The following is a 12159-nucleotide window of genomic DNA, read 5'->3' as shown; positions in this document are numbered from 1 at the left end:
AAAATGGAGGGAAAAAAAAAGTAATGATTTCTGTGTATGTTCTGCCCTACTCCTTTGCGTTAGTTGTAACTGTCTGTTTTTCAGTTTGAGTTAGATGGTCTTGTAGCCAGCGCTAGCCTTCAACTTGAGATGCAGTTTATGACTTTGAACTTCTGGCCTTCCTGCCTCTACCTCTCAAGTGAAAGGATTACAGGTATGTACCCTACATCTGCTTTTATATGACACGGGGGCTCGAATCTGGGGCTTTGTGTGTGCTAGGTGAGCATGCTATCAACAGAGCTCTATCTCCTGCTCTAGTTAGTTTATTCCTAATAACTTGTATTAGAAAATTTTATACTTTGTGACAAAATCAGGTCTTAATAAAAAATATTTTAGAATGACTAGTTCTTTGAAGTGCTTGCACATGTCTGAAGAGTTTGTAACTATTTTGTGCATTAAAAAAAAAAAGAAAACCCTCACCCCTAGACTGTCCTTGCCCCAGCCAGTCCCTCATAGCCTCTCCCTTTGAAGTAGCTGTCAGGTGCTTTTCTACAGCACCAAGTTCAAGTTTTACCTCAGTGGACCTAGCAGCCAGTCCTGCCTCCCTCAGAGCCCCCCTCCTCTCCTGCATGCACTTGGTGCCTGTGGTTCTTCCTGGGTCAGTGTGTTCCATGCTCTCTAGACCCTCCTGCTCCCTTCTCCCTGCTCCCTTTGGCAGTCTTTCTGCTTGGAGTGCAACGTCTTGCTTTTCACTTCAGACCGTTCTTGGTTTAGTCTTGGTCTAAACAAGTCTAGTACAAGGTCATTCCTGTCAGATTGTGCTCATATCTCATGAAGTAGATACTCAATACCGGCCTTTCTAGGGTGTGGGGAAGGCTTTAGCACTGTAGAACTTTCTGGAAAAGTCTCTAATCCATCTTTGAAGCTATACAAACTTCTGTGGAGGTTGGAGGAAATGGATACAGGTTCGGGAACATGGGCTAGAGTGAGCCTGTGTTTACTCAGACTGCTGTGTCTCTGGTGGGTAGCTGAGGGGATGGGCTCATCTGTACCAGCAAGAACCCTAAGAATGGGTGTTGTAAACCTAAGAAGTAAATGAGATAAATGGTGTTTTGGGACTTTTTGTTTTGGCATTTGTTTTTTGGTGGCTTTTATTTTCATGTGGCCACATCATAAGCACTTTTTGTCATTGCCATAGCATAGGAAGAAGCCAATTTGTAGTAAATAAACCCTTCAGTGGTTGCTTGAAGTCTCTAGCTTGGACCAGGTTTTTTTCTCTTATTACGGTTCGTCCTCCCTCCCTTCCTCCCCTCCCCTCCCTTCCCCTCCCCGTCCGTCCGTCCGTCCGTCCGTCTATCCTTCCTTCCTTCCTTCCTTCCTTCCTTCCTTCCTTCCTTCCTTCCTTCCTTCCTTCCTTCCTAACAGTATCTCTTTGTAGCCCTAGCTGGCCTGGAACTTGCTTGGGCCTGCCTCTGAGATAGGGTCTCATGTCCCAGGCTGGTAAATTCACTGTATAGCCAAGGATGATGTTGGATTCCTGATCCTCCTCCTCAAGCCTCCCAAGTCCTGGGATAACAGGCATGTCTGTGCTAGGAAGGAACCCTATTGAGTCACATGCTGGTGGAACCTTTCTCACTTGCTCTTCATCTCCCAGTAAAGAAACCTGGAACTTTGTCAGATGTTTATAAGCCAGCTCTGGGGCTAGGAAGTATCTAGGAGCATCAGACACGCTGTTAAGCAGAGAGGAGGACAGGTGGCTCACATGGGCATAGCTAATGGAATTGGGGCAATAGACTTCTGGGCTGTATAGGATGGGGGACTGACAGATTGTGAAGTAGGCCCTTCTTTGCCACACTGTTGCTTTAGGCTGTGCTGCTGACACGTGCTAGCTATTTTTGCTAGTATAAAAATAAGATGAAGGTCCCAGAACCTCTTACCGAATGCTCCAGTGGTTCTGGTTCCTGTCTGTATGGGAATCCTGACAGCAGGTAACAGTATTGCACTAACTTTGGGGAATTCCTGGAGCTCAGTGAGAGCTTGTGGTAGAGGACTCCCCTGGCTCTCCCAGGCCAGTCTAAGGAAGAAACAGAAGGCACAGGGCCTGTGCTAACATGCTGTTCCTGGGCACAGACTCAAGGCTGACACTTGGTGAGCCGCCATCTTGGGCCACAGCGCTATGCTCTCTTCTATGAGGGAGTAAAGAGGAGGCTGGGTACAAAGGGCCATTTTTAGAAAAGCTTTTATTTCAAATTCCATTTTGCATATTGATTTTTTTTTTTTGGAAGAAGACAAGTGCATTTTCCTTGAGCAAAAGAATTGAGTTATGATTTAGGGACAGGATCTTCATTCAGCACTCTTAAGCAAAGTCAAGGTTAGGGATGTGATCTTGCAGGTGAATAAATGCTTGCTTCTCCCAGAAACCGCAGCAGCGGTGGTTTTGTTAGGATCAAACTTGAGCTTCAGGATCTTGCTGTTGGGGTGCCATGGGCAGGCTAACATTACAGGAAGCTTACAAGGTCAGGGCCCAGTGTCCCAGCTGACTCTATTTTGGGCCAGAGGGTGCAAGGGCCTTGTCACAGCCTGCCATGCATGCTTCAATTTCTTCCACAGTCCGGGGTACACATGTCAGCAGCTCCATGCCACTGTCGGTCACGACAACGTCTTCCTCAATACGGACCTGGGCCAGACAGACAGGATGCCATTATCAGCACTGGCTTAATTTGCCACATTAATGATGCCAACCTGCTCCAGCCTGACCATGCCACCTGGAGAAGCTTTCCGAGGGATAGGACTAGTCTTTTGTGACAACACAGACTGGTCTCGGGGCCTCTGGGGAAGACAAGGACTGTTGCTTGTAGTACAAGCTTAGAATCTCTGCCTATTGACAGGCAAGCACCTGTTTGGTGACAGCCCACATACAGGGGCTGGCCAGGCCTTAAGCACACAGTGCTGTCTGTTCACCTTTTCCTGTGGCAAAGGTGACAAGCTGTGCGGTGCTGGACATTCTGGAAATAAGAACGTGGGGCACCCAGGTACTCACCCCACCAAAGTTGCGAAAACGCTGTAGGACCTCTTGGTTAAAGAAGCAGGCTTGGGCCGGGTCTGCCAGGGCCTGGTCCAGGAGGTGGTCAATGAAGTAGATGCCTGGCTCCACAGTCAGCACCATGCCTGGCTCCAGGTGCCTTGCTGTACGCAGGCTTCGCAAGCCAGGTTCATCGATGCGCTCTACACCCTGTGGAGAGAAGAAAGGTGGGGGAACTTTTTTTTTTTTTTTTTTTGGTTCTTTTTTTGGAGCTGGGGACCGAACCCAGGGCCTTGCGCTTCCTAGGCAAGCACTCTACCACTGAGCTAAATCCCCAACCCCAAGGTGGGGGAACTTAACTGATAGTCCCAGGGGTGGCTACCAGGGTCACTGCCTTATTGAGAGGCAGCCGGACAGGATTGGCTCCAGCCCAGTCTAATGCTGTTGGTGTGGGCCACCCAAACCCTCTGCCTTCTGCAGACACCTCTGTATTCGGCGTTTTGAACCTGGCTACCCTCAGATCTGCCTAAGGACATTGATAATGCACACATGCAGGGCAAGCTGCCCCGGGAGGCCAACGACTGGCTGGGTGTCTGGCTGCTCCAGCCCTTCTGCAGGTAGGAAGCCAAACCACAGAAGCCAGGAAAGCTCTTAGGAGGCTGCAGGGCCTGCAGGAACTTCCTTCTTTTTTCTTCAAGTCAACTCAAGTGGAAATGGCTGGTCCTAGTGAAGTCAACCTTTTCCATAGAGAAAGGGACAGGTGCTGACATCAGGACTGGCCTGTTACCACCAGTACTGGCCTGTAAGTACCTGCTTGTGTTTAGCCTACACCTGGGCCCTGAGCAACAGCTCTATGGCCATTGAAGGAACAGTGGTCATTGCTTTCTGCTGAGGCTCTGCTTCTCCCCCAGCTGCTGGAAACGGAGCTGTCATTTATGACTGTTTGGGGGCCAAGAACATCAGACTTCAATTAGTGGGTTCATGTAAGGTGACCAGCAACAGGCTGGCTCAGCCTCCAAGGCTGCGCACAGTAAGGAAGGCTGGCTGGGATTTCATGAGGGCAGGGATGGCCACTATGGCCTGGTGTGGAGGTAGTGATAGGACACAAAGCACCATGCTTCTTGTGGGTCATGCTCTGGAAAGAACCCTGGCTGGTGCCTTGTAACACTTCTGGGCCAGCAAGCTTGAAGGCTCTGGGGGAGGTGGATGCTCTTCAGAAGGCCCCAGGCTTGTGCTCAGGTGAGAGAGGTGCTCCTATCAAAGGCAGGAGCCTGCTTCCTGTCTGTGCTGTACTAGGCTTTTGCTCCAGACTTTTCCAGTTGCCCCGAGAGCCTGTACCTTCCTAGGCACCTCATTCCTGTCCCTTTCCTTCATGTTACACCTTAAGTGTTCGTTCCTCTTTGTAAGCCACGGCTGTGCAAGCCTGCAAGGCCTGACCCAGGTCATGGTCAGGCTTGGGTTTTTAGTTTGGTTTGTTTTGGTGCTGGAACTAGGGTTTTGAGCATGCTACTTAAATGCTTTGCCACTGACCTTAAACCCAGTGGGCCCATTCCACCCTGTTCCATGGGTGTGTAGGGCACAGCTTCCTGCCACCCAGGAAAGTTTAGGACCAATTATTCCAGTTGGGATGGGGATGATGTAAAGAGTTTGCAGTGAGGACTAAAGGGTCTGCTAGGTTGGGGGTTACAGACTAGCCTTCAACAGACAGCAGAAGACGATGGTGAGCCAGTTCAAGTGACTACATGCCCAGGACGGGGACAGTGTGGGTTCTCTCCTCTTGGTCAGGGATACCAGCTCTGCTAGGGGTGGCCATGCCTGCTTCTCTGCCTGGGCAGAGAGCTCATTGCGGCCTCAACTTGTACTGGACTCTTGAGAAGAGACCCAGATGTGTCTGTCTGTAGGCCTGAAATAAAACAAATGACTTTTATAGGAAAAGCCATATTTTTTCCACAGTGTTTATCTGTCAGAAGAATAGACCGAGCACAAAGGCTGCTTACTGGAAAAGATGAAAACAGTTTGCTGCCAATTTTCTTTGGTGGAAAAAAAGGACTTTGGCGACTAATGAATAAGGAACCTCAACTAACAATGTCTGGAAGGGCCTGCTCTTGGCTCCCTGCACACAATAGGATGGACAGAAATTAGGAAATTAAAACTGATTTTGTTTCTCCAAATTTAACTGTTTACACTTGAGAAAAAATAATTGAATAATAATGCTTCTCTTGAGCAATCTCCCCCTCCCCCCAAGTCATTCTCAGTGCTTTCAAAATACCCCACAGCCAAGAGGCTGGGTCTAGTCTTGGCTAACTGGCTGGTGGGCCCCAGGGCGTGCACCAGTTGCACAATCAGCCCCCTACACTGTAGGCACTGGGCCAGGCTGGGCAGCAGGGACAGGCCCTGAGGGGCTAAAGCCACCTGCCCAGTAGGGCTTCTCAGGAGCCCTCAGGCACCCACTGGGTGGTCCTTTGAGAGCTGGTGGTAAGAGAGGGAGAGGAAGCCCTGTCGAAAGATGCCCTTTAAACCTTCTTCCAGTGGCCTGGAAGGGAGCAGGAAAGGGGTCTGCTACTGAGCTTCTGCAGACTGAGGTAAGTTTAAGGGAAGGACGTACACGGTTTGGTTTAACTGGGGAACCCGTGCACAGAACTTACCACGAAACATGTCTTGGGACCTTGTAGGGAGAGGCATCCGCCTCCAAGCCTGAGGCCTGTGCAGCTACTGGGGAACTTCACTCATTGATCCACCCTGTGGTGTCCAGAACCCCAATTGTGTGTATAGGGAAATTATATCCCCAGCAACCTTCCCCCTCCTAAATCCTCCAAACAAATCCTCTTTACTCCAGTGAGGGCCAGCCAGGCTTAGTGAGGCCACCGTGCACACCTACCTCAGGGTAGCCTCCCACATCATGCACATCTAGGCCCAGAAAGTGGCCGAGTCCATGTGGCATGAATACTGCTCCCAGGTGGACCTGGAGCATTGCATCCACGCTGCCACTCAGGAGGCCAATGCGTGTCAGTTCCTCCAGGTGGATGCGGTCAGCCAGCCGGTGCATATCAGGCCACCAGACACCTGCGGTTTAAGGAGGCTATGGTAAGCCAGGGCTCCAGAGACAAAGGGGTGAGTGCTGTAGCCCAGGCTGCCTTTGAAGCTCAGGGTCCTGAGACTGCATCATCACACTGTGGGGACCAAGTTTCTTCCCCTCAAAGCCAGGGGGTCTGGTTCTGTCCACTCAAAAGCAGATATGAGTGGCTCAGGCTCAAAGGAAGCTTCAGAGATTCATCTGAGGCTTTGCTGTTGGAGGTGGGGCAGGAAAGGGCTGGGGCCCGGGAGAAGGCACCCTGCACACTCGGGAATGGCTGACTCAGTCTGGAAGCTGCTGTGGGCAAAGGTTTCTGGGTGAAGGTACAGCTGGCATGGCTCACCCTCTGGTGGGCCTGGATGTCTAAGCCCAGGCTACTAATCAAATTCATCCCTACCCCATGTTTCTGGGGCAAAGGTCACTGTGGAGTCTCCTGTGCCGGCCAGCTGTATGCCAACTTAGCACAGGCTGCAGTTAATCAACAAAATGTCTCCATAAGATCAGGCTGTAGGCATGCCTATAGGACATTTTCTTAGTGATTGATGGGGGAGGGCCCAGACCACTGTGGGTGGGGCCACCTCTGGGCCTATGGTCCTGGGTTCCATAAGAAAGCAGGCTGTAAGAAACAAACCAGTAGGGGTTGAGGATTTAGCTCAGTGGTAGAGCAGGCCCTGGGTTCGGTCCTCAGCGCCAGAAAAAAAAAAAAAAAAGAAAGAAACAAGCCAGTAAGCAGAACTCCTCCATGGGCTCTGCATCAGTTCTTGCCTCTGGGTTCCTGCCTTGGCTTCTCTCAACAAACTTCTCTATAAACCAAATAAACCCCTTTCTTCCCAAGTTGGCCATAGTGCTTCATCACAGCCAGAGAAACCCTAACTAAGACACCTTCCAGACACAGATGGGCTCTGTGGGTCTAAGGCTTAAGAACAGAAATCACGGCTTGCACTAATAGGGAGGTCCCTGTAGGGCTTCAGGCAGTATAGGGCTGCCCTGCCTGCCTGCTGTGGAGAGCGGCTTCAGCTACTCTGCTCTAGGGGAGACCAGACAAGACCCTAGGCTAGGGAAGTCTTAAACTCAAAGGCTGAGCTTAGGTCACAGCAGTACACTGTCCAGAGGGCCAGAGATGGTCCCCCCGCAAGGCTGACAGTATGGGGTCTTGAGCAGGTGGTGTGGCTGCAGGGCTACTTCACAGTGCTATGTGACGCATGGCCCAGGTTGTATGTGTTGAGAGGCGGGAGTTCCTTGTCTCTAGGCTGGACTAGCCTTCCTAGGTCTAGATAGGCTGCTACCAGGCAGCCCTGAGCTGTTTCTCACATCTGGGGCCTCCTGGACATACATAGCTTCTTGGCTGACCCAGTCTGTACCCTTGTGGACAAGGTCTTTCTCCAGTGGCTGGAACTCATGAGTGGAGGCTAGGTAACTGGAACCTAGCTGCTGTTTGTGCTGTGACCTAGGATGCTTTCCTGATTCCTTGACTCACAGGTGCTGCCTCTGTCCAAGAGCCACAAAACTGGCCCCAGAGAGCCGGCTCCAGTCTCGTTTCCAGGGCACTCGCCACTACCTCTGGGTGCTGCTCTTTCCTAGGACCCAAGTGGCCAGGCCTGGATAGTTCTGCCCTCCCCACTGGCCCCACTCGTGGAGGATTCTTCAGAGACCAGGTTGACGTTTGCTCTAGAAGCACATGTTACAGGGGGCCGTGGCCTTGGTTAAGCTATCCTTGTGGGGTGGTGATGTCCCAGCATCCAAGTTGCCTCTCTGAAGGCAGCCCTCATCCCCAGTGCTGCTGTACACTCCCTGATAACATCTGCTAAGCTGCTTCTCAGGTGTTCTCACCAGAATGGTGGTGTTCCCTGTGATGCTCCAGGACTTGGCTTGGCAGAGCATGTGCTCCTCAGGTCCATATGCTCTGAGTTCAGGTCCTACAAGTATCTAAAGAGCTGTGCTTACTCAGCCCCAAGGCAGCCCCACACAGGGATCCTAGAGAACGGTTTCCCCGAGTGGGAAGAACCAAAGGAGAGCCCCAGGAAATAGTCTGCCTCGGAGCCTGGCTTATGCCTGGCTGAGCCTCAAGTGAGAAGGGGCATCAGGTAGACCCATGCTTCATGGTGGCTCCTAAGGGGGAGTGGGTGTTGGCACTTGCCAGACATAGGGCCTGGGCCACTGGGTTCCATCTTCCTTGCTTGCACATCCTCAGATGCAGAGCATAACTCTCTTGGCTGTAAGTGGGGGCTTTCTTTGTGCCTGTGTAGTTAGGTTGTGACAGTGATTAAACCTCCAGCAACTTGGCCTCAGCGTTTGACATGGGTGGTAGTTATGACACCCATGGCTGGGGCGGGGCCCCTGAAGTATGTGAAGGTTGCCTTCCTCAGGCAAGACTGTGGCTGGGCACAAACCACTCCTGCTCTCCCTCCACCTTTACAGCCTTTAGGCACCTTGAAGGCCCAGGTCCTGAGCTGGGGGGCATCCCTGGGTTCCAACAGGCCCATTCTAGACATTATAGTACCCTTTATGGATTGGGGGTGCTAACTTGCTCTCCTACCTCATCCCATTAGTGCTACTAAATCTCACCCTGGCTTTCTAGAAACAGCAGTACTGTTTACATCCCTGGGTACTGCTCAGAGGCATGCGGAGACTGGTGGGCCAACAGACAAACTTGTATCCCTCCTGTGGTCTCACCTATCTTCCCACCTGGAGGCCCCATGGTTGAGATGCCTCTTCAAGCTCCTATTCCTCATCTTGAGCTTCTAGTTGAGGCTTTCTCCAGGAAGTCCTTCCTGGCCTACCAAAGCCAATCTTTGACAGCCCAGCAGCAAAGCCTGGTCCTGAGAGGGTGGGGTTGGTTTGAGCCTTGCTCTGTGTCTGACACTATGTGTGGAGAGTAAGCAAAGCACTAGCCTTGCCCAATGGCTTTTCACCGACCAGAAATACGTAAGTGACCTGTACTCCCTCCTGAGATGAGAGCGCAGGGTGGGAAGCCTATCCTGGAGGTTAGCACCACACCACCTAATAATGACAAGATCCCAGAGGTGATGGGTCCTGTGCCCAGGCTCCAGGATGGTTTCTGCTGGCTCCCTGCCCCACCTGGCTTCCTTACTAGCACTCCAGTGGGCCTGGCGCCTGCTGCTGCTGGAGCCAGGGAAGCCTCTAAGAGCTTCAGCAGCATCCATCACAGCCACAGGCTTCCTGCCCGGAGTGTGACAGCCCTGGGGGGGGCTCCCAAGCCAAGCTAGGAAGGCAGCAGATCTCCCTCTCCTGCCCCCAGGCGAGTTGGTCAGACAAAGAGTTCACTTCATATGTGGACAATGGCCCTCACGGGATGGTTGATGTGAGAGCCAGGCCTGTGGGGTGTGGGAGCAAAGGCATACAGCCCAGGTCTCAGGGCAGCCCCGGGAGCTGCAGTGAGCTAGCTGCATGTCAAGCCAAGCTGGCGTCAGGCCCAGGGCCTCTAGCCCAGCCCACCCTGCAGGGTCTGCTTCAGGACCTTGGGGACTCATTTACCCCTTAGAGGGGCAGGAAGCAGCATGTGTCCAGGCGGCAGGCGCCTCGATGCTGCTGCTGAGACGGAGGCGGGGCCCTTGTATGCATACTTCCTGAAGCTCTTGCCTGTGCAGTCTGAGAGCACATGCAAGTGCTGGGAGATAGGCAGAGAGCAGGGGGCTTGCTCTCCATCCTGCAACCAGTGTGTGAGCGGTGGACAGTGGGCCCCAGGAGGCCCTTCCAGGTCTGGCTCCTGCAAAGGGCACCCCAGGGTAACACGAGGTCCCTGTACCACTAATGGCACAATCTCCATATTCCTCGCCATCTCTAAGGACAAGGAACGATAGGAAATCTAGCCACTTTGTTTCGCCCTACCTGTCCAGGTAGGAGGGAGTCTGTCTCTCTTCCCATACAACGGTCAACACTTCTGACATATGGAGTCAGCTGTTGTGGACACTGCCCTGTGTTCTTCTCTACCCTACCTGCTCATCACCTACAGTCCTCTCAGCTTCATGTTACCCTCTGTGTACATACACACACACACACATTTAGGACCACAGCAGCTCTCACCAACAGCAGCTCAAGCGGGACTGCACAGGATAAGGAGAAAGGCCGGCTCCTGGGAAGTGCCTACACCAGTGCCTGATAGGAGGACCAAAACTTCAGGAGCCAGCTGGGTATGGTGGCTCACGCCGCTAATCTCAAGGTGGGCAGTCTGCACGGCAGCAGTATGGGCTGCTGGCCCTGAAGACACCAGAGTCACTCGGAACAGTATTCTCCCAGGTGTTGGAGTGGCCTGCCCACCCTGCCCACACTCCTGCAGACTCTCCGGTGACCTCCTGGTGAAGCTCACCCTACCCTTGCTCTGAGTGACAGAGCCTGCTCCCTGCTCCTCCTCCTGGCTCGGGACAAGGAGCCAAGGCCTGCATTCTTCAATCCCCCGGGGCTGCAGCTGCTGGTCCAAGTGTGTTCTGATCATTCTCGTTCCTGCCTTTCCCCTGGGCGTCGTTGTGTGATTTCCTGCCTGTCTTTATTTATTCTTCTTTGGAAGGTCTCAGGAAGCAGCCGGGCAGTCTCAGCAGGGCGTTTGTCTTGGCTCAGGAGCTGAACCCACAAACCAGGGGCAATTCCACTGAGATGGGCAGGGGGCTGACTTAGCCACTGCCAATTCACTATTATGGTGAGGTGGTCTGTCCCCATCTGCTGAGCAGCTCTCTGTAAACACAGGACATTGAGCCCTGCAGGCCAGGGCTACACTGTGTGACCAGACAAGTCCAGCTTTGCCCTTGCAGACCCTCGGAGTGTCATATCTATGGAACAGCTGGGGGCTCTGTTCTACCTTCCCACAGGGAAGCTTCAAGCCCCCCAGTGTGAGCTCTCCTAGGCCAACTCTGTGCCTACAATAGCCCAGCATCGACAAGAGTAGGTCTGTAGGGCAGCTCTGCCTCATGTGGTCCCCACAGGAGCTGAGTCTGGATGATCTAGCCTAGTGACTGCCCCAAGTCGTCTATAAGGAGGAAAGGTGGCCAGGTGGGTGTGGGTATCCAGCCAAAAGCTTCCCTGAGTGCAAGTGGGGCTTGGCTTTGTAAGCCTGGCCACTTTGTGGACAACTGGGGTAGGCTGAGCTGGTAGTGCCAGCAGGCTTTGCTGTGGCGAAGACTCAGTAGCTTAGAGGGGCGGAACCTTGGTGCTCCTGGGTGAGCAGATGGAGACACACTGCTGCGCTCACAAGTGGGACTCCTCTCTTAATTTGCCCCTGCTTGTGTCCATGCTCCTGAGGTCTAGCCTCTCCTCCAGCCTCCACTGTGGCATATGGAAGACAATTCTGTGCCCTTCCTTCCTGTGTGGAGGTCTGAAGAACCTGCTCCATGCTCCCACGATGACCACTGCTTCATCATGACGTGAGGCTGGCTGGGCTCAGGTTTGCCTTGGGGCTGTTAAGCAGCAGCAGGCTCTGCTCTGACTAGCGGGAGCAGCTTTTCCTGGCCCAACACCCACACTTCACTGCTGCCTGCAGGGGTTTGAAGATGGCACCTGACACGACAGGGCCACTGCCAGCTCAGGCCCGTCACGACATAGCTGTCTGCAGAGTGGCTTGAGCTTAGTGTCAGACACTGGCTGGCAGAGGCCCCAGCGCTCATCCTAGGGGCTCTGCCCAGTGGAGAGCCCTCAGTGGGGAGACTGCCCAGTCCTTGGTAGAGTGGCCGTAGTTACACATCACGGCAGACAACCTTCTACCCCACTTCTCAGCCAAAACTATATCCTCTGAAATACCAATCACTTAAATAATGAGCAGAACGAGCAAAAATGCTTGCCTGTGGTGTAAAGACAGAAGACTCTGTGCCCCTTAGGTAACCGTCCCCTGACTTCAGTTTTAAAAGGGACATAGGAAAGAAAGTCTCCAGCTCCAAGTCCCTCCAGGGCTCCTTACCACAAATAAGAACCCACGTTCCCGGACTGTCCTGAGTCAAGGGGCTGCGAGGGCCACACTTCTGTGCCCCAGCACTGCTCTATCTAATCCAGAGAGACATGGCTGCTTTTGAGCTGCCACGCCCTGCAAAGCCCAGGTGAGCCAGTCAGTCCTGATGCCCTCATAAGGCTCTGCTCTCAG

At 52.9% G+C, this 12159-nt stretch overlaps 1 protein-coding gene across 1 annotated transcript in view; it reads right to left on the bottom strand.

The window, feature by feature from the left end:
• Positions 1-2202: 2202 nt before the first annotated feature.
• Pepd (peptidase D) overlaps positions 2203-12159 on the bottom strand; it is a 138587-nt gene continuing 128630 nt past the window's right edge. Inside the window, exons 13-15 of the mRNA NM_001009641.2 lie at positions 5880-6064; positions 3020-3211; positions 2203-2656 (exon numbers count right to left, since the gene is read on the bottom strand). Coding sequence (NP_001009641.1) covers positions 2522-2656; positions 3020-3211; positions 5880-6064 — 512 coding nt within the window. The 3' untranslated portion in view covers positions 2203-2521. The remainder of the gene's footprint in view (positions 2657-3019; positions 3212-5879; positions 6065-12159) is intronic.

This window comes from Rattus norvegicus, chromosome 1 (genome assembly GCF_021556685.1).
Source record: "Rattus norvegicus strain SHRSP/BbbUtx chromosome 1, alternate assembly SHRSP_T2T, whole genome shotgun sequence".
Lineage (NCBI taxonomy): Eukaryota > Metazoa > Chordata > Mammalia > Rodentia > Muridae > Rattus > Rattus norvegicus.
The sequence above is the reverse complement of the archived record's forward strand: the minus strand, read 5'-3'. Positions and strand labels throughout refer to the sequence as shown.